Genomic DNA, 27,831 nt, shown 5'->3' on the forward strand with positions numbered 1-27,831 from the left:
TGTAGTGTGAACACTGTTGGGTCTTCAGGGCTTGATAAAGTGGCATACTACCACAGGCCATGTACCGCGTGGTCCCTCAAAAGAATGGTACAACGGCACAATCAAGCTGCGCTTTTAAAATATTTTTGTATTTGTACAAAATTATCCTTAACCTTTTTTCTCTTGCTCTGAAGGTTTTCTGTCAATTATAGCTCTGTAATATTAAAATGGCATATTTCTAGTCAAAGTCAGTGTTGCAAAATCAGTTCAGGCTATTAGCGCGAGCTCCAGATGTGAGGGTGAGTGTTTTTGAGCGTGGACATCCTGGCGGGTGTATGCTTTAGGCGTTCATCATGAATTAAGAACATAAGCAGTTCCAGAGTTTCCCTCAAGGGTTGACAGAGCAGAGGCTGCTCATCACGCTGGCAAAGAGCATTTGCTCTGAAGAAACCTCCATCACAGTTTTATTTTTTTCTTTCCTGCCAAATCAGCTCCGGTGCGAAAACTGGCACTGGCTCGGGCGAGTCAAACAAGTGGAAAAATGTGGGACAACAGTGGCATGACAAAAATGGGGAATTTATCCAGAATTATTGGAGGACAAAGAAGAAACTGCTCAGAGAGACTGCCACGAAGCCAGAGGAAACACAGAAGGAGCAAGCACTGGTTGTGTTTGGTATCTGACGACAATATCTTGTATTCTCTGTATGTCTAGCCAGAGGAGGACAAGTGTTTTCTTCAAAAGAAAACATGAATACCCAACTAAACTCTCGCTACACCGTTTTGGGTCTTTTTGAGGTGCATAAGCCAAGCCGGATGTTTTGGACAGCAGTTTCAAAAGTTATGCGCGACACAAAAACAGCCCATGGCGTCACCAAAACACACCCACAGTGAAACATGGTAGCGGCAACAACATGCTCTCGGGTTCACATGTTCAGATGGGCTTTTACTTCCAAATACCTCTGTTTTGATGCAAAGCCTTCAGGTGAAGCTCAAGTGAATTGGGTGAATGAGAAATGTCCTCATAATCAGAGGGATATAAAGAACTCAGCTAAAATGGAGCGGGAAAATATTTGGCGAAATGTGGGACGCGGATACAGTCCAACCAAAGAAGACTAAACCCTGAAACTGAATTAAAAGGTGATTCAGCAACATATTAGTTCAAGGCTTTGCACACTTATGCAACAAGGTTATAGCAGCTCTTTTAGACTTTCTACAGATTTGTTTCATCTTTTCAGTTGTGTTATACAAGGTGAATCTCACATTATAAGCAGAAAAGGTGTGAAAATTATTTATCATCTCAGTTTTCTACAACACACACTATTTCTTCAACAGCAGTGTGTAAACCTATTTCAGAGTTACTAAATACGGCATATGTTAAACTTAAAAACTAAAAAAAATGCCTTACATGAAAGTAAACAACTGGCTTGCATACTATTTGATTCCCTCTCAAAGAGGGGGAATTCAGGCTCCAACAGGAGTATCCATTTCATAAATTCCTCCCCACCATTCAAGCACAGACCAAAGAGCTGTGAAAGGACATCAGGGACAAGACAGAAGATCTCGACATGACTGGAATTGGCTCCCAGAACATCATGTGGAAGCTTGGTGAGAAGGTGACAGCTGGGTTGGAAGAAAAAGTGGGAAAATGAAGAAATACAGTATAAATTAACGACCAGTCATCCTCGGTCTGGAGCCCTGACTAAGGTCTTGAGTCATGGGGCGAGAATAGTCATGAGAAGATTGATGAATCTACCCATGTTGCAGACGGTAAATATGTAGAACCAACAGCTAAGCCACTGTAACCAATGACTGGCTAACTGGTCAAGAAACATTTAGGATGGAATGGATCTGATGTCCGTAGTGAAGTCTATAAGTTGTATTTCAAAATATACCTAATATAAATCCTACTTTGTTTAAACAGACAACACATCATCTATTCCAATTACTTCACAAAAGTAAAAACAAACAATTTTAGAGAGGAGTGAGGACAATTTGCTCTGAAATGATTTCAAACTATTTTTTGGGAGTGTGACGAGTTTGTAAATTTTCGACTTGATTTTTGTAGCTGAAAGGATCATATTTATCACAAAAAGTCAGTTTTATGATGACACTTCATTTTAATTTGACCAAAGTGCAATTGATGTTTAAAGCTTTTTTAATATATTTTAACGGTTACAACACTGGATAAAGTAAAATGGTAGATTTCAATCAGCTAAAAAACTAAAATATTTCCCAGTCCTTTTGGAGTGAATTTTGTTCCAATATTGTCGGAAGCAAAGAACATGTTTTGTAAATGGAAATTTGGAAAAAAAAAATAACTTAAAAAAAAATAAAGGTTTTGAGAGTAACTTTGCTATTTTCCCAGATTTTATTTTATCCAAAAAAATCATATTACATTTTTTTATTTTAGTTTTTCAATATTTTACAAATTTTATATTTTCTAATTTTATTTTTTTCTCTGGAGAGAGCAGCAAAGAGGCATTTCTGTTGGTGTGCATGGACGTCAGCAACCTTTTTATTGGTCAATGTGTGCATTGAGAGCGAGAAGTGAAGAGAATGTGATCTGTAAAACACAATTTGAAAAGAATGCAATTTGCAAAACTCAATCTGAAAAAGAGAAATTCAAAAAACTGAAATTTGAAAGTAAAATCGATAGGAAAAAAATAAAAAACAAATATTGAAAAAATATAATAGAATAACATTTATTGTACCGATCTGTTGTGGTGAAGAGAGAGCTGAGCCAAAAGGCGAAGCTCTCGATTTACCGGTCGATCTACGTTCCTACCCTCATCTATGGTCACGAGCTTTGGGTCGTGACCGAAAGAACGAGATCCCGGATACAAGCGGCTGAAATGAGTTTTCTCCATAGTGTGTCTGGGCTCTCCCTTAGAGATAGGGTGAGGAGCTCAGTCATCCGGGGAGGACTCAGAGTAGAGCCGCTGCTCCTCCACGTCGAGAGGAGCCAGTTGAGGTGGCTCGGGCATCTGGTCAGGATGCCTCCTGGACGCCTCCCTGGAGAGGTGTTCCGGGCACGTCCCACCGGGAGGAGACCCAGGGGAAGACCCAGGACACGCTGGAGGGACTATGTCTCCCGGCTGGCCTGGGAACGCCTTGGGATTCCTCCTGAGGAGCTGGCCCAAGTGGCTGGGGAGAGGGACGTCTGGGCCTCCCTACTGAAGCTGCTACCCCCGCGACCCGACCCCGGATAAGCGGAAGACAACGGACGGACGGACGGACGGAACATTTATTTTTTTATTTTGAAAACATAAAATATGAGAGAACTCTCAAAACCTTTTTTTTATTTAGAAGTTTTGCAAAGTTTAACTTCTCAATTGCATTTTTTTTTATTTCCATTTATAAAACGTGTTCGCCCTGCGACAGACTGGCGACCTGTCCAGGGTGTACCCCGCCTCTCGCCCGGTGATCGCTGGAGATAGGCACCAGCAACCCCCGCGACCCCATGAGGGATAAAGCGGTTTGGAAAATGGATGGATGGATAAAACGTGTTCTTTGCTTGCAACAATAATGGAACAAAATTCACTGCATATTTCTGAATAACTGTGCATCTGCAATACCATCTTAACCTGCTCTTCTTCTCCTCAGGGGGATTGCGCGAAAAAAAATCTCCCAAATCCACTATGGTCTTATTTCTTTCTACTGAGGCCTTCCCCTTCTTCTCATAAATATGAACGCGGTTCTCTTCTTGCGATTCTCAGCCATGTTCAAAGTCTACGGTGAGAGCAGTGGAGCAACAATGAATGGCTAACACCAAAGCTAACCGCTAAGCTAACTGGCTACATAAACACTAGAAGTGTGCAGGCGCAGCTAGCAAATAAAAACTCAGAAGGAACGAGCACGCACACTGGCGTTACGTGAGCATGTTAGAATGATTGACATGTGGGACAACCAATAGATAAAGGGATACCCCCAGAACATGAGGGGGTGTAAGTATATAATGTCTACTATGGGTGAGAACAGGAACAAAAACTCTAACCAATCTTTGCCATTTGGTTCGAAGGGCATGAATTTGTCAATTTTTACAGGTCTGCACCTCCCACAGAGATTGATTTTTTGAACCTCCTTTTTGTGAATGCATAATGTATTAACTACTTTCAGGACAGAAGGACCATTTTACCCAGTATAACAAAAAGTTTCTGAACAGGATTACCAACAATAGCTTTAAACAGAACTCATGTTTATGTCACATCAATCCATCATGTCAATCCTAGTAATGAGGAAAAGAAGGACGACTGGCTGCAGTTGATCCTCTTTTCCTTTTCTCTCTTTTCCAAACGACTCCACAGAATGTGAAGGACCCTCATGTTAGCTTCTTATATCTAACCACAGACATAAACAGTCCTCTGCTCATAAATCCCCATCTAAATGTAGACCAGTATCGACTGAGCCATACATTTGCCTCAGTCTGAGCTATCTATCAGACACGATCACAAGTCCCCTCATCTCGGCACAGGAAACCCGACTGCACTGTCAGCGTACAAAGAGTTGCTATTCACCCAGGATAATTCACTCAAAGCTGTCATGTCTGCAGCTCTATTGTGTAGTCCAGACACAGTTCTGTACCTGCAGGTATACAGGCTGATTAAATGAGGTCTTTTGGTACTTAACACTTGGCGCATAATACTCACAAAATGATTCACAACTAACAACATTGATAATCTAAACATTCCTAAAGAAATTAGTAAAGGTATCTACAAAACAAATTCATCTGTCATCCAAATTCATTAGGGACATGACAAACACAGGTTTGGGCAATATTCTTCATAAAAATCAGCTACATACTTGTCTTACTGCAATTGAGTACTTTTCCAAATATCTGTCCTTAACACCGTAAAAGACACCCCAGCTCTGATTTCCTTCCATAAGCCCTCAGATGTCGTGTTATGCTCCTTTCTCTGAGAGGCTGCTGCTAATGAGGCGACTCTGTCTGAGCCCTGACTGCTTCACTTTGCAGTTCAGATTGTTGCTCAGTAAAATAAAGGCTTTGTTTCTGACAGTCACAGTTCAATACCTCCTGAACTTTTTGACATTTGTCAAGTTACAACCACAAACTTCTATTTCGTTTATTGGGATTTTGGACAAAAAGCAGAACCACAAGTCTCTGGTGTTTTTTTAAACAGGTTTTCTTCGAGGACAGAACTATATTTATCTCTATCCAACTTTCCAACTCCAAACCAACTACCCCTCTCTACTAAAAAAAAAAAAAAATCCAACAGGATGATACAGCCACTACTATGCTTAACTGTGGGGACAGTGCGTCGCTGTTGCAGTTTTACAACACACATCACCTTTTGTTTGATACCTAAAAGAGAAAAATTTGGTCTCATCTGACAAGAGAACCTTCCTCCGTGCATCCTACATGGTTACATACCAGAGCTGTTTGCAGGAATACATCCACCCTCAAAGTCGAGAACTACGCAAGCAACTGTGTGTGTGTGTGTGTGTGTGTGTGTGTGTGTGTGTGTGTGTGTATGCTCCTGTTTATGCACTGGAGTGAGGGCCATTTTTACCAAAGTGAGGGCATTTTGGTGGTCCTCCGTTTGTATTTTGCTAACGGTAAGGGTAGGTCTAAGGTGTGAATTGATTTTAGGTTAAGGTTATGGCTAGGTATGCACTGGTAATGGTTAGGTTTAGGGTTAGTGTCAAGGTTAGGGTATAGAAAGGGTTGAAAATGACTGAGAATTAATGGGAGTTAGATGAGAGAGAGCGAGAGAAAGAGAGAGAGAGAGAGAGTGAGGTCTGCGTTAGATATGAAAATGTTACCGTTCTTTAATCTTCTTCACCATTTGTGCATATGGGTGGAAAAAATATTTTTTACACTGGCACTAGACTAGAGAATGAGAAAAATGAATTTAACATTGACTATCACACCAAATAAATAACAAAGGTTTTATTTTTTTAGCAGAATCCAAAGTAATAACACAAAAAGAGTGCTGTACTCAATTTCCTAAGTATTTCCTCATGTGATATTTTTTCATTTTCCAGATCAATACATTATCTCTTTGTTCTTAGAGCACAACAGCTTTTTGAAGCACCCAGTTTTCAGAGCAGGCAAGTTTTATTTATTTATTTTTTATTCCTTTACAGAACATTCTGTGAGTCTATTAGGGGTGTAGACATGTCTTATACTGATAGAGATACTCTCTAAAGCACTTCACACCAAAGCAATACAAGAATGGCTGCCAATGGTGACACAGAGAAGCATAAAGATCCAGCTGGTTTGGAGTGATTTGGCAGAAGTGGAAAGCAAGTGGCTGAAGAAGAGGAAGCTATCTACTTATATATTTATGCACTTTGCAGCACATGACAGGGTCTAATAAATGCTGTAAAATATGCAACAAGGCTTTTAAAAAGCACCAAAAGGTAATTAACATGCACTGGGTGGCATTTAACTTACACCCGGTGAGCGATGAGAGCTCAATACTTAAGTTAAGCACCTAGATTTTAAGTTGTTCCTGATTTTAACAATAGTACATGCTACTGAGTTATGTTCTGCATTGTTCTGTACGTGAGACGTATGCTTTACAATTAGCGTTAAAATGTTTGATGTGTTGTTGTTTTTTTCACACAAACCACATTTAAATGTAACAGCATTTAGAAGAAGCTGTTTAAATAAAACTCAATTACTATTTAATTTGAACTTTTAAGCATGACTAAGAAGTCTGTTTCTAACAGCCCCAAAATTGTGCTGTTTAATAAATCAGTTCATAGCATCAGAGCAAATTATATCCAATTATGTGATCATTTTTGCTTCCAAAGATTTCGACCATACTTAACATAATTAGCAATTCGCAGACAAATAAAATGAGGCAATTTTTTAAAGTGAGAAGGGTTTTTACAAGCTTAAACAAAGAAAAGCATTCCAGCATTCTTCATTTGTCGTCAGACGTTTTCTTTTTATGATTCCAGCTGTTCTTATTTAATCCAGGCGCTACTAAAACCAGTTAACAGCCAAACCCGAACAACTTCTGCCAGTTTTAAAACAGACACTCATTTTTAGATTATACATTTACAGTGACTGTTAAAATATAAGGAGTGGTTCGTCGGGCATAATGGTTCTGTGAATGCATTTTCCTGCAAAGTTAACTGCACACAGAGAAAGGAATTAAGCCTGAGCTGAAATGAGCAACTGCACCTGAGGCATAGCTTATTGCTGCTAAATGCAAAAAGCAGCTTGAGGAGGCCATTTCTGAATGCAACAAATGACAAATTTAGCGCCTCTGATGTGGATCATAACTCCTGCTTGGAGTCTTGCAGAGCCTTAGCAGCCACTGATGCCTTTGTGGACTTGAGAAACTTTGAAATGACTCAAAGAAAGCGTTGGGCCAAGTTATTTGAAGGCAGTACACCCGTTGGTGTCTGCCTAGCCACTGAGCTGGCAGTAAATTTCCTTACAGTGATGCCCTTTTTCCACCTCAGACCTCTGATGTACTTTAGAGTCTGTATGAGCTCCCTGTTTCAGCGGCAGCTTTTCCTCTGACGCTCTGTGAGTGTGTGTGTGTGTGTGTGTGTGTGTGTGTGTGTGTGTGTGTGTGTGTGTGTGTGTGTGTGTGTGGTGGTCACATTGGCCAGGAAAGGTTTTTAAGGATGTAGTTTCACCATTTCGCTCTGGTCCTGCAAGGAAACATGAGAGCAGCCACTTTAACCTTTTTTATAAGAGGCGTGAGAGAAAAGCACATTTGTTTTTAACTCATTCCAATGCGTGAGAAACTGCTATGTTTCCCAGCGTCACTGGGCTTCATGTATCTCGATCTTTCAGCTACACGTAGCATTTAAAGTGGCAGGTGTATTTGTCTGTTTTCTTTCCCACGGAGCGTTTTTTTTACATGAAACCAAAGGCTGCCTATTAATGTCTCAGCTAAAAGTTGGACAGATTTAATCTGAAAATATAGCGTTGGTAAAGTTGTAGTGAGCAGCTTATTTACACTCATCTACAGGCATGAATATCAAATTGATGAAGTTTTAAAGACATATTTAAAATCGCTCTTTTATCAGGGTTGATTGATTAGACCACTTCTGGAATTATTAAAAGCAAAGATAAGGCGCACAACTTTTCATTTTCAGCATTTTTCTAATCCACACAGGGTGACAGCTAAACATACGGGCTCATTTATTCACATACACCTCTAACTAATAATTTGTGAAATTTCTGACTACATGCTTTTTGCACACATCAATAGGTTTTCATTGTTATTTCTTTACTTGATTTGTTTTATTTATTTATGGTATGGACTTTTTTGTCTCGAAATAAAGACCATCTGCTTATCCGAAATTATGGAGGTTGTTTATATTGGTTGATGCCCTCGGAACCTAAATGGTAAATGCTAATTACCATTTAGGTTCTGGTCTGACGTTCTGTTAACTGTGACATCATCCAGGGAAGACAGATCACCCGCTATTACCATCTAATGTAGAACAGATTACTGGATCAATGTGTGCTTCTGTGCTTTTTTGTCTGTCTTGTCGGTTGAGGCAGATGACCGTTCATACTGAGCCTGGTTCTGCTGGAGGTTTTCCTTCCCGTTAATGGGTGGTTTTTCTTTCCACTGTCGATTCATGCTTGCTCAGTATGAGGGATTGCTGCAAAGCCATGTACAATGCAGACGACTCTCCCTGTGGCTCTGCGCTTCCCCAGGAGTGAATGCTGCTTGTCGGGACTTTGATGCAATCAACTGGTTTCCTTATATAGGAAATTTTTGACCAATCTGTATAATATGATTGATTTTGACTTTGTAAAGTGCCTCGAGATAACATGTTTCATGAATTGGCGCTATATAAATAAAATTGAATTGAATTGAATTGAATTAAATGGACTGAACTAGAACCATTGGAGTCATACTGATGACTCAAAGCGCCTAAAAGCTAAGCTGCCTTCACCCAGGAACACTCACAAACAAAAACTATACCCAATTTTCTTGTGTGTGTCTTCTTGTAATGATAATGCCAGCTGGACCGTACTCAGGTTTCAACCGTCTCAACTAAAGCGTCCTCCAATAAAATGGCTTATCATGTTCACAAATAACCCAGGAACCGCCAAAGCTCAAGCCGATCATAAACTGGACGTTTCTGGAACACCATTGATAATGTTTCTTGGGAAACCAGCGCATCTAAATGCATCACACTGAGCTCTGTGAAACAGGGTCACAGATCTGTGACTACTGGCATTTTATAGACCAAGCAATTAGTTGAAAATAGTCAGCAGATGATACCACTATCTGCTATTTGATGCCGACAACGAGAGCCCGCTATTAATCACCAATAGGCACTAATGTGTTGTGTTCATTTAAATCTCTGTTTACTATCTACATGGTATTTAACGATGCCATTACTGATAGTTGGTAAATAGCATAGGCATTATTTCCAGACACCCTGATACACTGCAGTGATGTGTGAAGCTGTATATGTACGACTGACTCAACTGTTTAATACATCTAGCTAATTTTAATTTAGGAAGAGCTCTATGAATACAGCACAACTAAAATTGAGTACTTTATGATATTGAGCACTTCTATATTTGGATGTGTGGAAAAATCAAGAAAGAGATAACAAGTAAAAAGACCCATGATCTGTCACAGAAAGGATAGATTCTGTATTCCTTCTTCAATTGAGCATTGGGTGTAGAAATACCTCAACTCTGTCCAATATCACAGAGGAGATTATATGTGCAGTTCTTATCTCAGTAACGCACTAAGATAAAGCTCTTTATCCTGGGCCTTTCTTAGGGTAAATAGTTTTGTTCACTTCAGTAAAAATGAACTGTAAAGTTAGAAAGATTTTCCAATCGTTTTAGACATTTTTATGTTATGTCTACCACGATGTCTACCAGTAAATCAGTGCTCAGGAACAACCCACTAAAACAAAAGCTGCTGGTGTCCTTCTAGCGGTGCTCCGTAGAGAGCATCCTCACCCACTGCATCTGTGTGTGGCTCTCCAGCTGCACCGTGGCACATAGGAAAGCACTCCAGAGGGTTGTCACCAAACCCCAAAGGATCATCAGATGCCATCTCCCTTCCCTGGAGGACACCGTACAACATCCAGAGCCTTAAAAAAGCCCCAGAAAATGTCAGTGACCCATCTCATCCCGGACACTCGCTTTTCAAGCGTCTGCCATCTGGCAGATGCTACCCGGCACTGAAAACCTGCACAAACTGTATGAAGAACAGTTTCTATGCCAGAGCCATGGCTGCACTCAACACACCCATGTTACATTATATAACAGTGGAAGTGCAAAATGTTTAATACTTTTTTTCATAAATGTTCATTATTATTTTGGTCTTAAACCTGCAGTTCAATAAGATTTGGCTGCAATCGGTGCTCTAACGTCTCTAAATTCTATTCGCAGAATCTCTTCGTCCAAGTAAAGACAACTAGAGACACACAGAGAACGTGGTTTGTGACCAAAGTTTACGCTACACCAAGTGCCTGGTAAGAAAGACAAAATCAAACTTTCAAAACGTACCAAACCTGATTACAACCAGGTCACCATGACAACAACGCTATTTGCAATGGAAGCTGTAACCGAGGGAAGGCGATTTAACGCAGCTATTTTCAGAATCAGTGAGATTTTAAAAGAAGTAAGAGGAAGCTTCTAGAACAAAACATATATTTCCTAATAAAGTGTGTCCATTGTTTATCCATAATGCTACGAGAGAGCTAGACTAAGCTTTAAACTGATGCTTTTTGGCTCTGGCATGTGACTTGAGTATTTCTACACCCAAGTTACACAAATTCAATGTCTCCCAATAGTATACAGTACATTCATAACGGTTGTTGATTTTTTGCTCTCTGTTGAAATCCCTGTTATAAAACCAAACATTACTTAAATGCACACTTTCCAACAATGGGGGGAAACAAATGTTTTAATAGGAATCTCCTGAACTTAAGGTAGTTTTAAGAAAAGAATGGTTTGATAACTGAATATCTGAGGATAAATGTCTTCCAGGGGCTTTTGTTGTTTTCCTGCATCATTGGATATAATTATACAGATTAAACTTTTCCAGGCTTTCCTAGTTATTGTTTTACAATTAAAATCATGTGAAAGACAAAATAATGTTCTTTTTTTGTTTTGTTTTTTGATTGAGGTAGCAATTTTCTATCCAACAGTAATGGAAGGAATAATTAGTTTTTTTATACAGTACATTTTACAGCATTTGTTTCTAACCTTATTCAATTTCAATTAAACTCAAAGGAGAAGTATACGCTGCTGGTTGATGCATTTGCGAACCAATAACAGGGGAAGTTCTTAGCTTGGATGCAGTTAATGAATAGGACAACAACAAAAAAACTGATTTCCAGCATTCGAACTGACAATCACCAAATAGAGCCCACCACAGGGAACACCATTCCTGGCTAATTGACCAATTGATCAAGGGGTTTGCAGTATTGAAGCAGAATTAATTCCTTAGCTCAGCTACACCTACAATTCACATAACAAATGCAAGGCAATTGGCCAAAGATAAACAAAACAACATTGATGGAAGAAGCAATGAATAAATGGGCTTATAAATTTAACACAAAGCTTAATTTATAAGACCTAGTATGGGAAATCTAGGTGTATTTAAGGTTTTTAGAAGCCTTATAAACCTGGCATAAACCTTATAAATATGGTTTGAAATGTCATCTCTGTAATATTTTTGTTTTTTGAAATAATAACAAAATCCAGTCTTACTGCAGAGTGGTAGGAAAATCCATTGATGTCTCTCATTCCATTGTCTCAGTACGACACCACCGCGTATAAATAATTAATGATGGATTACAGAAAGGCTCATTAAAGATCATGTTTATTCACAGTAAACGAATTAATAATTTAAAAGTTTAACATGTCAGACAGCAAGCTTTTTCCTTTCAAATAATAAATTGATCATGTGAACAATAATGTTGCGACATAATGCGCCCCTATATTTTGGGATGTGCAAAAAAAATTTATAAAAAAAAAACATAATAATGTTTGAGCCATGTTTAGCTTTTTATAGAAGTAAAAGAGATTTGCTGAAATCTTTTCAGTCATGATTTATTGGTAGATGCCTCTGTCCCAAAACCTGGACAATTTTGGTGGATTTTTAGTGATGCAAGGATAAGGTCACAGAGAAACAACTCTGTAACCTTGACCAGTTTCTTTTTTCTATTTTTATGTGTCAAGTCTGGTTGCGTAGCACACATAATTGCTGTCTTTATGCCAAAGAGAGCCCCACAGGTGTACTTGCACAAGTGGAACATTACTGCTTTCGCTATAGTGCGGCGCTTGATATATTTGTATTTATTTTTTTTTTTATATATGTATGCAAAAGACTTTATTGGATATTGTTTTAGGATTATTTAAAGTTCAAAGGACACAGAAACAGAAAGGTAAGTAGAGGAAAAAGCCAGTTTGTGATAATATCCTCAGAGTCTGCTTCTACGCCTGCAGAAAGAGATTTGAAAACAGCAAAACCAACAAAAAAGTATCACAGGTACAAACAACCAACGCCTTTGATACCATCACTGAAAAATATGCAGTATTTAGATGTATTTAGTGACAGCCGAAGCTAACTATAGCGTTTTCTGTACCTATAAGCACCTGGCTGGACCCCAGCACCTTAAGGTGTTTGTGAGAGTGCACTTGAATAAGCAAGGTTTATCCACAAGAAAAATGCTCAATAGTGGCAGTGAGGACACTGGGGAGACCAGAACCCCAGAAATGACACCCAGAACACAGGAGCCCAAGAAGGACCAACACAGGGATAGCTGCCTCCCCCATCTCAGAGAAGAGTCACAGGAAACCCCCAGCAGCCACAGAAGCTCCAGGAGCTGAAGTGACGAGCCCGCAAAGCTCCACCAGCAGCCAGCTACACTGGAGCGGATCCAGTCCTGGGCCCAGAGACCCGGGGTGCCCAGGGGCACACCAACCCCCAGCAGGGCCCCGATAGAGCCAGGGAGCTGAGGCGCTGCAAAGCAGCCACCAGGAGTGACCTTGGCCAGTTTTTTAAAATATAAATATATTTTACCATCAACATTTTATAAATGAGAAAGCCACAAAATAGATTGTTACAATCCTTACAGAGAAATCAGACTTAGTAGGTCACAGCTTTACTAACATTGATGAGTGGAACTTAATCACAAAACCCCAAATATAACTTGATGGATGTTTCTTGAAAAAGTAATTAATCAGACTACACCACACTCTTCCAGACCAATTTTACCAGACCGTTCTCAAGTAAACACAGCACAGCTTCAAACTAAAAATAACACCGGCGTCTGGAAACAGACAATAAATCAGTCTGGGATTAATTTCAATAAAAGCTCTTAGAGCGTTTCAGCTCTCACTTTTTGTGCCAGACTTCCAGAGAGCTCCAAATCATGTTCAACCTGCTCCATAATGCCATGATTTACGTCCAAGTCTATTTGCAGAGCGGCAACGGTACTAGTTCACGATGGCGCTTGGCAGCTTTATGGAGGGACTGGCAGGATGTAGCGAGGCGAGCTCAATGCTACCTGCCCAGCTGCTTCTACGCAACCTGCGCCTCACCAGTCCTGAAGGACAGTGCTACAAAAGAGCTGGATGGATGCAACTCCTCATCCGCTGAATGAAATGGCCACATCCACACATTCCCCATTGACAAAGTGAAAAGAAAATATTTTATATATATATATATATATATATATATATATAGAGATAGATATATATATATATAGATAGATATATATATATATATAGATATATATAGATATATTATATATATATATATATATATATATATATATATATATATTATATATATATATATATATATATATATATATATATATATTTGTCACACCTAAACTGTACTGTGACTGTTTATTATGTCAGCTTTAGTCTTCATGTGAAAACGACTAGCAAGCAGCTGCAATCAGGAGCTCGCCCACACACTTGGTAACTTGCATCAGCGTTAATGATCATTAGCAACAGGGCGCTACTTTGTCCGACAGTCATTACAACTTTCTCTATTTGGTGCGATTAATATTGAATTTTGAGAAATGGATTTAAAGATAAAGACAAAGTGTCAGTAGCAAATGAAATCTGAAAAGTGAAAGCTCCCTCACTGCTGTTTGTGGTTTAGCTCCGCCTCCTTGTTCACCAGGTCCTGCTTGAGGTTGGCCAGCATTTCCACGGAGACGTCCACCTGTCGAGACAGCTCGGAGGCCTTGTCCTCCAGGTCCTGCTTCTCCTGGCTTAGCCGCTCGCTCTCTTGCTTGGCGCGCTCCAGCTCAGAGCTCTTCCTCTCCAGCTCCGCCTGGAGACGGCCCACACGGGCCGCTATTTTCTGCTCCACCTACGGAAAAAGAGGGCCAACAATTGGAGCTGCTTTGCGTCCTTTTGAAATATATATACTTAATGAAACTCCACATAATATCCAGACAAACCAACACAGAGTAATTAACACATTAGTTCATAAAGAGTCCTGTCAGCGAATGTCTCACAAATACCAAACCGATAGCAACTTTTTACTAAATAATAATCAAATCTCTGTTTCAGAATAACAATATGTGCATTGCAATAGTATTAGCACAAAACTGTAAAATTATATTGCAAGCTTTGAACATCTCAAAGAGCACTGTTTGGTCCAAGATCCAAACATCGAAAGATGGTACAACTGTAAATCTACTAAAAACCGACAAACACAGGGCAAGGAGAGGATTAATTAGAAGATTAGCCAATAGGCACATGGTAACTCTGGAGGAGCTGCAGCTGTTGCACAAACCTGTTTACAGGAAACTCCTTAGTCATATACTCCACAGTTCTCACATAAGATTGGAAAAGAAACTCATTGCTAAAAGAAAACCACAAATACTAGTGTTTTCACAAGCCATGTTGGTGGTTCTCTGGTAAAATGAGACCAAAACCAAATTTTTCTGACCTACATACCAAATGTTAGAGACTTCACATGACCCTGAGGGTGCTTTTCTTCAGCAGGGAAACAGAAACTGGTCAGAGGTGATAGAAAGATGGAGAGAGCTAAATAGGAAAATGCATAATCAAAGTACATTTGTGTGTTAGAAAGGCTCAAAGTCCAGTCCTGAATCCAACTGAGGATCCGTAGCAACACTAGAAAACTGCTGTTCACAGACACTCTCTATCCAAACCAACAGAGGTGGAGTTATTTTTCAAAGAAGAATGGACAAAAATATTAATCTCTAAATGTGCAAAGCTTTAAAAGCAAATCCCAAAAGAATAGCGGTAATTATAGTGGAAGATAGAAGATAGTTTGACAAAATACTGCACAGATTCTGAACACAAACGGCACACTTTTCAGATTTGGACTTGTGAAACAGTCCAAATCCAAATGTTGTGGCTGCATGACAAAATAAAAAAAGAGGTTTAAGCTGGGGGTTTCTGGGTTGTGAACAAATATTTAACACAACCGAAATAAAAAAAATAATCAAAAGCCAAATCAAAGTTTTTTATTAAAAGGTGTGGAGATGCTTTGACTCTAACAGGTTACATATTAGCTGCTCTAAGTTTGCTACCTGTAGGACTGGGCTGGATGGCATTCATAGTGGGGCTCTAATGAGCTCATTAGTTTCCTGTCTGCTCAGGGTTCTTCAAAAGCAGAAGAGTGTCAGGAGAAGAGCTGTTGATGGTTTAATGTCCAGCCTAAAGAGGAAGGGATTTAAGTATTTCCCTTGATTGCTTTTGCACTGTGCAACTACCCCCTCCAGAAATCAGGCTTGCACTGGGAGCAGGTGCGTGGCCACTAGAGTGCTGATAAAGTTCATTCTGATAACAGCGGCAATCCCACTTACCTCCTCCGACAGCTTCTCCAGCCTCTCGTCCAGCTCCAGCCGCTCGAACGCCCGCGCCTTTAGCCTGGCCAGGCCCTCCTCATACGCCGCCTCCACCGCACTAGCCGCCACATTTGCAGCCACGGCCACGGCGGTGCTGGGGTTTCCATGGGTGCCCGGATCTGTGGATGTCATCGCTTTCTTCATAAAAATCTCCCCCAGGGGGAACTCCACATTGGGAATGTACCTGGCTGCAGAGTTGGAGTTAGCCGGGGTCAGGCTGAGGTCGTCCGCACAGGGCAGCTCCCTGCACGGGAAGTGCCGCTCCTTTAGAGCTGAAGGCCGGAGCGGTTCGAACGGGTCGTTGTTGTTGGCTGGCGTGAGGAGAGCGCCCTCGGCCACTAGGGGCAGCAGAGCAGCGGCGTCACACACACTGTTGGACTTGGAGAGGACATAAAGGGTCTCGTAGGTGTGGTTGTACTCCAGGTGGGCTCGTAGCGACGAAAGGCTTCGGAAGCGCTTGTGCTCCCCGCAGCGAGGACAGCGGTATGGCAGGTCCAGAGAGGCCATTCCGTGCAGTAACTGCGGGAGGGGAGGGGGGCGCTCATGCGGCACGATGGCAGCGCCAGGATGAGGGCACGGAGGTCATACCTCTCACGGTGAGAACGGGGCAGCCTGGATTAGTCAGCATGAGGACGACAGATTGATCCCACCTTAACATGGAAGAGCCAGGTCAGTCACATGACTGCACAGGGAGGGGCGAGGTCCTGCAGGGAGACAGGGACACACAAGTCAGCTATAGAGCTTCATCAAGTCATTTTGATCACAGTGAGTGGCGCTGGACACAATCTGAAAAGTTTCTGCTTGAGTTGTTCTGACTGGTCAGAACCTTAAAATTCCAACTTTCTCCTGATCAGTGAACGCACCATATGTAGGCGCTACTTTCGAACTCTGCTGGATTTTGAAACGTTGGCTTCTTTTTTATAAATCTGCGAGTTAAAGTTAGGGTCTGTTTTCTGCAGGGAAAGCACACTTAGATGCACTGCTAACTGGACCAGTGATGCTATCCGCTAACATAAAATGCTAAAGACGGATTGAAAATGCCATCTCCACATTGCGTTTATCTTTATTTTAAATTATTAAAAACCTGCCTCAAAGCATCTGTTTCTTCTCTGACATTCTGATATGGTAAATGACCCCTAACAGTGAGAAGGCAAGAGGGTTTTAAATGTAATTAAAATTTTTTTTAAAGTGCTGTGAAGAACTTGCCCCTTAACATATTTCTACTGTTTTTGCTTTTCCGTTGCTCTGAAATGTTTCAAATTTGTCACTCTTTGAACAGCTCAATGTTGAGGACAATAGCTAACTTTGAGCTTTCTTCCCTCAGTGACGACTTTCGCACTAAGGAGTGTTGTTGTTGGAGAGCCTTGGTTGCATTTAGGTATGGTGCATTCACTGACTGAAAAAAAAAAAAGATGCGGTCTCTGAGTTTCTAAACAATTAGTAAAGCTGAACATTGTCGCCCATCAATTTCTCTGTGCTTTCAAAGTTTTAATCTTATAAAAATATCTTCTGTGGTGGATTTTAGTTTAAAATACTAAGTTATTCCCCCTTGTAACCTTAGCATTACCTGACATCAACATTGTTAAAAAACAACAACACATTTTTCTATTTTTGTTAAAAAAAAAGAGGCTTTACTTTTACTTTTACCAATATCATCAGCAAACAGCTACAAATGACGGAAATAAACAATCGTTCTCAAAACAACTGGAACGTCCAGGGTTCAGATAACAATCACTGTTTATACCATTTTATATCTTCAGAGTCAATAACAGCTTACAAATTAAATCGAGCAGATACATGAAAGCCTTAGTTAGAGTTAAACGTCAAACTCCTGATTTTTGTCCTTACATTTCCAGAGGATAACTGTAGATCATGGAAATGGAAATGGCTCCATTTAGGAGAGTGCTCAATCATGCCAACATCATTTTTCTGTCTTGAGCCTCCGTGGTCAAACAAGATGTCATTAAGGCAAAAACAAAAACAAATGTGTCCCTTATCGGATTGGCATACGTCTCAAGAGCTCTTGCTTTGTCCAGCACTTCCATGTAAGTCTTAAACAGTACACTGTGTAAAAAAAAATAAAGTACTCCCATTTTGAAAAAAATCTGAAAATAATTAGTTAATAGGCCACAGACATCATGCCAAACAACAACTCACTAGATTAAGAATCCTATCTTGATATTGATTAACATGCATCTTCATTAACTGAACTGCAGTCCATCAAAATGATTTCATGTTTTTTCCTACTTCTCCTTTCTATATGATACTTTACTGAGATGAGAAGTCTTCGACGTCCTGCCAGAATGCAGTTTCCGGCTCATCACCCAGCTCTCTAAAGCCCCGGTGAAACAGGAATTCCTCCAGCCAATGATCCCTCATACGGAGCCCGAACTAAAGAGCACATTTCTGATCAGGCAAAAACACACCAATGATAAAAAGCTGAGCTTTTAGTTTAGGGACCTGCTGGATATAAAAGCATATGATTTATTAGAATTAAGTATTTTTTATTGAGCCTGTGTCCAGAAATGTGTGTCTTCCTTTGTTGTAACAATCTTTCTTGGCAATAAATCTTATGCCAGTGGAAAGCCTGTTTATTTCCCCTTAAATGGTGCCACGTTCTGCCAGGAAAAGGCATTTGTGGGTCAAGCAGCACAGCGGAGTATGTGGGTTACACCCATGAAAAACTTCCAAAACCGAATCCTCGTTGCCAAACAGCTTTTGGTGGAGGCAGTGTGTTGGTCCAGCCCAAGGCATAAGTGAACTAAGCTGCTGCTGACTAGGGCCTCCAAAACATACATTTTTATATGCTGATTTGACAGTTTCAAAAATAAATTTAAATTAAAAGATTTTAAACTGTTTAACATTTAAATCCAAGATTTAATGGAAGTGACAAGTTTATTTTCTAAAAGTGCAAAGAATAATCATTCTTTGATTTGTTAACACAGCTACAATCTGATGCCATGAGTTTAATCTTTACTTTATGTTGGAGCTGGATCTGTTCACAAATACGTCCCAACTAAAACAGCCAATTATCTTATTGCCTTTTATGTTCAGCCAGTTAAACTTGTCGCCCTCTGCTAGATTTCACCAGATCTGTGTTGAAACGCCGTCGGTTGTGAAAACGATCTTGACAGGGAGATGGGCCCCAAATCAGATTCTGCCCGAGGCCCCATATATGGTGTGAGTCAGTGCCTAAATCCATCATTTGCAGAGGTAGTCTCAGTTTTATTGCCTGATAAAGGACTTGAAGGTGCCTTTAGTGCTAGAACCTTTGTTAATATCTTTACCCAAGTCTATAAATCGTTTGTAACCCTTTATAAAATTGTTGTGCTAGAGACGGCAGGTCTCTTTGGGTCAGTCTGGAGTAATAAACTCCACCCAACGTACTGGTGCTGTCCATGCTTTGTTAGACTTGCTACAAGAGCTGTGCAACATATTGGAACACAATTGTCAGTGCAGTGTGCAATACCACAGTTGGCCTGCTTCACTGCAAATAGGGAACAAAGAGAAAGTAAAATTAGCTTGAAATTAGTGTACTTTCCCCTGTTTAGAGAAGATAGATAAAATAATATGCCAATGGGATAAGACTTTTGCACTTAGACTAGGAAAAACTCATCTCCATCTTCATATTTCAAGTGCAGTACAGTATATCAAGGGGTAAAAATACTCATTCTATTGGAAGAAATCAGTGACAAATACACTAATTTCAAGCAAATTTCACTTACTTTTAGTTCCTTTTATGCAGTGTTGGAAGTAATATTAAGTGAGATGTTATATTTCAGGTGTTCTGCAGCTATGCCCTGCATATTGATAATTATACTTCTCTGTGATCACCTGAAAAACTGGATTTTGTATATAAGGTTGTCTTTGTCTGATATTAAAATTGATTTGCAAACATGCAAAAAATAAATAAATTAAGACATCTCTGAAGGGGAAAATACTTTCACACAGCAGGTTTTCAAGGTAAATTCTGTTCATTATTCAGAGGAGAGACATGCCGTTTCTACCACAACAATTTTGTAAAAGGTTACAGACGGTTTATAGACTTGCCTAAAAATATTCACAAAGGTTCGGCCATTAAAGGCATTTTCAAGTCCTTCATCGGGCAATAAAACAGAGTTTAATACCTAACAGAATCATACTTCAGTTATGGTGTGGAGGATCTGTGATTCCCAATAAAGTCAAGACAAGATCAATATGTAAGGGTCATTCCTACAGGTTAGACAACCTTTCTAAGAATATGTTCACGGAGCTTTAAGTTTTGTTGAATGCAGTTAAATGGGAGCCTTACTTAGCAGGAAAAAAGAAAATCAAGCTGGTTGCATGATATGGATTTCATATATTATAGCAGACATATGACTAAAATGACATTTAGTTAATTTAGTTTCTAGTTTGAAAATAAATGAACTAAAGAATACAAATGACCGCAAGTTCCCAGAACCTGCATTGTTTCTACCAAACATATCCAACCCCATAAGGCCCTCCTGAGAACTACTGCCCAAATGTTTCACCATGCGCTGTTTTTATTTAAAGATTGGCCATTTTAAATCTTGGTAGAAACAGCAATTGACTGGAGCCTGCACCAGTGGAGATTTGTCTGAGCTCTTCCAACAGCAGCTGTGAATGAGGAAAACAGCCACCATTAAGAGTTGAATGACAAGTCACAGATGCAGGCCATTCATGGACTGGAAATCCCCTGAAATGACCAAGACTGTTATTAGACGTCTGGTAAGGTTTGGATCGGGGAGTGAACTGGCAAGATGTGCCCACATATTAAACAGGCAGATTTTCACAGACCTATTCGCCAAGCTGCAAACAGCAGGCATCACCATCCCAAAACCATTACAGATCACTGTATTCCTTTATATTATGACAAATGATGCAGCAGCAGCTCTTTTACATTTTCCTCGACTGTTCCAATTATTCTTGCACAGATATATGAAGGAGGCATAGACGCTGCAGGCATTAACTATTCTAACTCTGTTGTAAAACACCAGGAAGTGCTTAGCTTGGGTGCAACCGAACAGTCAAAATGCTTTAAAGACAAACTGAAATCTTTTCTCTCCTTTAAATTGAGTAAATGGAATAAAAACGATTTGTGCTCAATCTCTGCACTGATAACAGGCCTATTTCTTACTGCGTCAAGGCCACAGTTGCCCTAATCTGAGAAGCAAACAAGCACAAAAATGGCACAATCCCACAAAGCAGCCACCTGGTGGTAAAACTCCCCAATGCATGACACAGTTTGTGTGTATTTGGTCTGGTTGTTTAATACTTGGGCAAACACAAAAACCAAGCAATATTCCCAACTTGTACTACTCACAAATAGAAATGTCCCGAGAACATTTCTAGGCTCTGTGGATATTTAAACAAAGATATTTGTCAAAGCTTGCAAGCTGTCTAATGGTCAAACCAAGCAATAAAATGTATCAAGACATACAGAGACTTACAGGGAAAACCTGTTCCCTGCAGCAAGGTCACAAGTGACACGGATGATATTAAAGGTTCAATAAATGTCTCTTTATCAGCAAACGAGTACATGAGGGCTGTGACCTGGAAAATTGTCAACTCCCAATCCATTTAGCTCACCCAGGGAAGGCTGCTGAAAATAAAAGTGGGGATCAAGGCCTAGCAGCAGCACAAAGAGATGAAAAGTCACAGTCTTGATAAAAAAGAAAGTACACTTTCTTGATTTTACATCAGGACAGGGTAAGAAAGGGCTGTCCTGGGTTGCAGTTGCTAGCACTGTTACCGTGCCCCAAGAAGGTCTCGTATCTCAGTCTGGGGTCTTTCTATATGGAGTTTACAGGTTCTCCTAGGTACGCTAGTTTCCTTTCACGGTCCAAAAACATGCATGTAACACTAACTGGCCACTCTCAATTGCCCTTGGGTGGGTGGGTGGTTGGATGGATGGATGGATGGACGGACGGATGGATGGATGGATGGATGGCTCTAATCTTACATCAGACCACAGATTTATAGAAAGGATCACTCAACATTGCACATTGTATTCATGTGTTGAACAAAAATGAAGCCTAAATGGCTAGAAATGTGTAAAATACCCTGCAATATAACTTATATAGCTACCTTAAGAACCAAGAACGTGAAGCAACATTCTTTACAACATTGCTTATGTTCATTGAAGTTTGTGAGTATTTTTCAATTAATCCTACGAAAGGGGCGGGGCTAGTCCTGCTGTCGTAGATCTGTTCTGTTGATAACCCGATTTAGGCTAAGCATCAGCAGATGGCGTGATCTATGGTCCAATTCATCAAACCAACACAACAATACTTGAAAGGTGATAGAAGATATTTGTGCCGATACGTTGCTTTTCGTTGTCATTAAAAACGACCCTATCAATTATGGCCAAACATCTCTACGCTGACCTCATTGTTTCCGAAGATATTGCTCAAAAAGTCTTGGGGATCACTCGGATGAAGCTTTGGACACCTAAGTTTTTCCGCCATACATCTTCTAAACAAGTCAAACCTTTCTTTTTTTTTGCATTTTACAGTCTAACCGTTGGATTAGTTTGCTTAGAGGTCCACCCTTGACAAGATTGGCAACAGTCTGCAATAGTCTTCATTACATTTCCGGTGGTCTTGTCAACATCTAACTTTTATGATTTCATGTTAATTATTTTCTTAAAATTCCTGACAAAGGTTAAAACTGCTTTCCTCAAAATTGCTTAGTGTGTTAATAGTTCCTGCCCTACAGTCTGCTGGGTCTGGCCGTGCTACCATTTCAAAACAAGCGTGGCAGACAGACTGATCACTCACTAATGAGTCAGGTTACAGATGCTCTTCTGATTATTCAAAGGTCGTAGTGGCCAAAGTATGGAGGTACTCAAGTTACGCGACAATAAACAGAAGTTTGGACGTTCTGCTAGTTTCATGACAAACCAAAAGGCTACTACTGACACGGGGGGTTATAGCTGCTAAATGCTGTGGGATTTAATTGAGTTTCATGTCTTCCTTTTTTCCATTTTGTCGGTACATTTGACAGGTTGACAGCCTGCCTGTCTGTGCTTGGGTGTATTAATTTGCAGAGGCCCAAATCAATGTCACTTTTATATTTATTAAGATAAATGATCTGGATATCTACATGACTCAAATTGAAAAAGACAAATTCCAATATAAAGTATGTTATTAATACACACTAGTCATTTTTAAGTTTTAGTCTCTAATATTACATTTTATTAGAGTTGCACTTAGAAATATGCAATATGCAAAACCTGGAAATCAACCACAATAGGTCTAAGTCTAACTTTAAAGTAAGAAACTTACATTACATTATCAGAGATGCAAAAAATATATATACATTTCTTTTTTTGGTGGAGGAAAAATAATTACTTTCTTTGAAAGAAAGCGCAGCCCTGTTTTCTACTTTCGAGTGAAGAACATAAATTTGTTGGAAAACAACCATTCCATTACTGATGTGCAGCCTTTAGAGGTTCAAAATGTATCAAATTGCAATCATAACAACTAAATAGGACAGCCTGGATACAGCATATGGTATGCTATAACATTCCAGGTGCCAAGCATTAAAATTCCTGCCTGTCATTAAAGTATTTGGCAACTTGAATGGACTTTCACTGTTCTTTTACGCCCACCCTTATGTAGATTTTAGCAGCTGCCACCTGACTGCTAAGTGAAGCATAGACTCCAGCAACAACTGAGACAACTTTATTAGCCGATCAACGTGTTTCTGCCTGTGGCCTTCATCAGGGTCATTACTAAACAGCAAGCAAATTTATGTTTTAGTTAAAAAAAAGTTATCATACAGAGAGAAAATTAAATTAACTAACCACACTAACGATGGGTGATATGGACCAAATATAATATCTCAGGATCTTTAGGCTGAATGCCAATACGCAATATTTATCTCAATGTGTTTTTCTTTCCATTAAGTAATTATAAAATTACTTAATCTCTGAATCAATGCTTTATCCCAAATGTCTCACAGGCCCCCTTTTTTTTTTTTTTTTACAAACAGCTGTAGATGAATATGAGAAATAGCTGAAAAATAACCTACTAAAATACACAAAAGTATAATTATTATGCAACATAGACAATAAACATATAAATGATATAGTCTCATGTTATATCTCTTTTTTTATATCTCGATATTTTAAAAATCTTAATATATTGCCCAGCCCTAAACCACACATTCATCCACAAAAATTCACTCATCGACATTTAAGAGGATGGTGTTTGCTGACAGGTTGAACCAGAGCCCACTTAGGCTCTGGGCTGATCCACTTCAAATCTAAAGGGGGAAATCCCCGCAAACATTTAAAAAGCTGCACAGGAAAATGAAGAGAAGTTGAAATTACTTTTCTGGAGTCTTCCCCTCACCAGATCTTTGTCCGTCTCTGTTAAGTTCACCTTTCAATCCTATAAAAGCAGCTTACTTACTTTCCTTATGCAGCTTTTTCATATTTTCTTCATGTTGTTGAAAATGTGAAATCCCTTTGGTGGATTTTTACCCTTTAAATTAGATCTAAATCAGTCTAGGACGGTAAAGAAAAATATCATTATGCTGTCATACCCTATAGATTCAAAGAGGGAGTCATTTCTTTTTGCTTTGACTGGATGGACAGGCTAAATTGGAAACGGGATTTCAGTACGATAAGCCCAGAAAAAGAGATTTATCTGAATCCATAAAGATAGAGAGTAATTTAAAAAAAAAAGCAAACAACAAAACAGCATAAAATATTCTGAGAACAATGTGACGGTAGCTTATCAAGAGATAAACATTCGTTCTGATCAAACAGTCTGAATACAGTTTTCATCTTTGAATGGCAGTGTAAAATTACACAAAGGGGTAATTTCTTTCTAAATGCAGAATGTAAAGGTTGTCACCAGTAAAAGCGGCGTGGAGCAGCAGTCTCTGTGTTAGAGACATTTATTTACAATAAACCCATGAAGTAGGCCAAATTAATTTGGATCAAACGCAAATTTCTTAAGTAACATCAATTTAACCCCCCCCCCCTCAAATTCAAAACTTTTTTTAACAATCAAAACTGACACCATGAAAACCACTGCTGTCTCTGCTTTCACTGAAAACTCAACGGTAGGCGTTTTCATAATCAAATATGGAACAGAAAGAGAAAACCCTCCCGCCTTACAGCCGGACCTTCTCTGATCGTCAGGTGCTTCAGGTTATTGCAAAAAGGAAAATTTAAAAGGGAGAGAAAATTTCCAAAAGATCCCAAACCGCCCCCGTTAGTGGTGCAGGTTCCCGTTCTCCCTGACTGGTCCCTGTATGCTTTTAAACACTTTACTTGTGTTCAGGACCTAGAACTTTACTTTATTGTCTGGGTAAACACTTAGTAGCCTTCCAAACATTTTGACCTTTATTTTGAGCCCCATGTTATTCTGCTAACTTCATTTACCGCAGGAAACCTCCACCCTTTTTGGCAACAGCTATTTGTACCCATGTTGAAATTGGCTCTACTAAAAACAAGCTCTTAATAATGTCTTGCTTTGATGAGAACTTAGTAGCTCTTTTCTTCTTTACAATTGCAAAAATAAAGGTACGTAAATTATTTCTGACTCAAAGTTTTGTACAATCAATAATCTTACATTAATTGCCAATATATCCTGTGCATCTCATTATACCAGGGGTCACCAGCATGGTGCCCCCCCCCCCAGGACCACATGTGGTGCCCTCAAGCCTGTTCAAAGAAATAGCACAACCTTCCAGTGAGCTGCATTTAAAATGCTATTTTATTCAGTTGCTCTTCCTTTTTAATCATACTTTACATAGATTTAAAAATGAAAAAAAAAAACATTAAAAATATATTTATATTGCGTAAAGTTAAGGTGTGCTTGGACTCTTATAGTTCAAAGACACGATATTGATGAAGTAGCTCTCAGTTTCAAAAAGGTTGGTGACCCCTGGATCATACTGTAGCTCAAGTGAACTCACAATAACAAGAATGGTAATATTTCTTATATTGTATCCAGGAAATGCTGTATTTATTTACAGTTACTCGTATTTAGCCAAAAGCCTATTGCTTTGGTTTCTATTGTAGGTGTTAAAAGAAAGCTATGCCACTCTGTTTCCTACACTCTCCGTTTAGCACTCTCTCTCTCTCTCTGCAGTTTCATCACCCAGTCAGGTGAGATTTATTTCTGCGAGCCAGCGCTCTCTGACACAGATTTGTTTTGTTTGGGGGTGTGAGAAGGAAAGTGACTCAAGGTGCATCACAGCCAGCATGCCAGGCCCCTGCAAAGCTTCACCCAGACGTGCTGCAGCTCTCTACCGGCACGTTGCAGTGCAACACCGGAGGTGGCGAGCGTTTATGGAGAGGTGCGACACGACCGTCGTCCCACAAACGGCAACCGTTTTCCCAGCTGGCTCTTCCAGTTTGGAAATGAAGCCCCTCACACTAATTCTTTTTTTTTTTTTGTAGTCAATTTCAAGATAATAAAATGATCGGGATAGGAATATTCTCTTATCTGATGTATTCTCTAGTACAACTGATACATAAAAGCAGAACAGTGGACCTTTTTAATATGAAATTTGATATGTATGACAATCCTCCAGAGCTTTGACCCGCTGCCAAGATATTTCACTTTACATTATAGAAAAGATTATACGAACAAATGGCTAAAGTAAAAGCTCTTTTTGTCCTCTCCATAATACAGTAGTCTTAGAGAGTAACCTTTGAATCTCTGAAGCCTGGAAGATTATTTCTCCATCGGAGGAAGTGTAACGTTACAATATGATTTTAAACACTAGTGGCCTGTGTATATGTGTGCCTTTCTGTGTGTCCGTGTGTGTGTTTTTTACAGGATTATTTGTTCTACAAACACCAGCAATTTCTTGCTTGAGGATTTATTTTTATTATGGTTGCTGTTATTCATCAGTATAAAGTATTTCAACACATTCAAAGTGAAAATTGATGGCTGCAAGGTACAAATGAGCAAATAAACCCCTAATATTCCTCCTTACGGTGCTGTGAAATGGTACTTGGCGCCTTACATATTAACAAACAAAATTTAATAACAGATGCAGGTACCCCGAATAATTACAAAATGCAGCTTTTAAATTCTAATTTAGTTTATTAAGAAACAAAATGCTTTTGAAACCAACCTGGTCTTTTGTAGATAACGAACCACTCTTGCCATCACCAAAATTGTGAATAACCAGTGATTAGCTATATTTCTTTTAGGAAAGCTGAGTTCAATACCAGTAGTCATACACTGGGCTTCTGCCTTAGATGCATAAATAAGAAATCACTTAAACAGAACCTGTCTGACAGCATGAAGTAGACTAAAAATATCTCAAAACGCAGCACGTTATGCCTCAATCTAAGAAAAAAAATATATCAAGAACATTGACATCTATCGGTCTGGAAAGGGTTACAAAGCCCTTTCTACGGCTTTGGGACTCCAGCGGATAGGGAGAGCCACTATACACAGATGGAAAAAAAAAAAACATTGAATGATGCTGGATCCTTCTCAGGAGTGGTCAGCCAACCAACTTTGCTCCAAGAGTGCATCAACAACTCATCCAGGAGGTTAAGAAAGAACCCAGAACAACATCTAAAGCACTACAGGCCTGTCTTGCCTCTGTTAAGATCATTATTCAGGATTCAGCAACAGGAAAGAAGCTGGATAGAAATGTCATTCAATGGGGGAAAAAACACTGATGACCACTTGGGTTATAACAGAAAACAACAATCTGAAGCTCAATAGCAAGTCCTTCTTTGATTGGAACAACAACCTAGTCAAAGTTCAAACTTAAACCTGTTGAGATGCATTGGCATGACCTTAAACAGACCATTCATGCTAATTCACCTCCAATGTGGCTGAATTAAATTATTTCCGTAAAACATTTATTGCCAGTTTTTGCAAGTGCTTGATGGTCATTGTAACGACCAAGAATTTCCCAACCAATTTTTAGGGCATTCATTCACATAAGACCTGGATGATCAAACAACAGTAGGAGGGCAATTAGAGCGCTTTTCCCTAGATGGTTCAGGATTAAAATGGCTTATTACTCATCATTGTCACTCTC

General features: G+C 39.6%; 1 protein-coding gene across 2 annotated transcripts in view; it reads right to left on the reverse strand.

Moving 5' to 3' along the window:
* fbxo41 (F-box protein 41) overlaps window positions 1-27,831 on the reverse strand; it is a 71,803-nt gene that overhangs the window by 34,623 nt on the left and 9,349 nt on the right. For both annotated transcript variants that reach the window (XM_012882224.3, XM_036137035.1), the window contains exons 2-3: window positions 15,760-16,505; window positions 14,059-14,288 (exon numbers count right to left, since the gene is read on the reverse strand). In XM_012882224.3, coding sequence (XP_012737678.1) covers window positions 14,059-14,288; window positions 15,760-16,308 — 779 coding nt within the window. In that variant the 5' untranslated portion in view covers window positions 16,309-16,505. The remainder of the gene's footprint in view (window positions 1-14,058; window positions 14,289-15,759; window positions 16,506-27,831) is intronic.

Source organism: Fundulus heteroclitus, chromosome 5, assembly GCF_011125445.2.
Source record: "Fundulus heteroclitus isolate FHET01 chromosome 5, MU-UCD_Fhet_4.1, whole genome shotgun sequence".
In the NCBI taxonomy this organism is placed as follows: Eukaryota; Metazoa; Chordata; class Actinopteri; order Cyprinodontiformes; family Fundulidae; genus Fundulus; species Fundulus heteroclitus.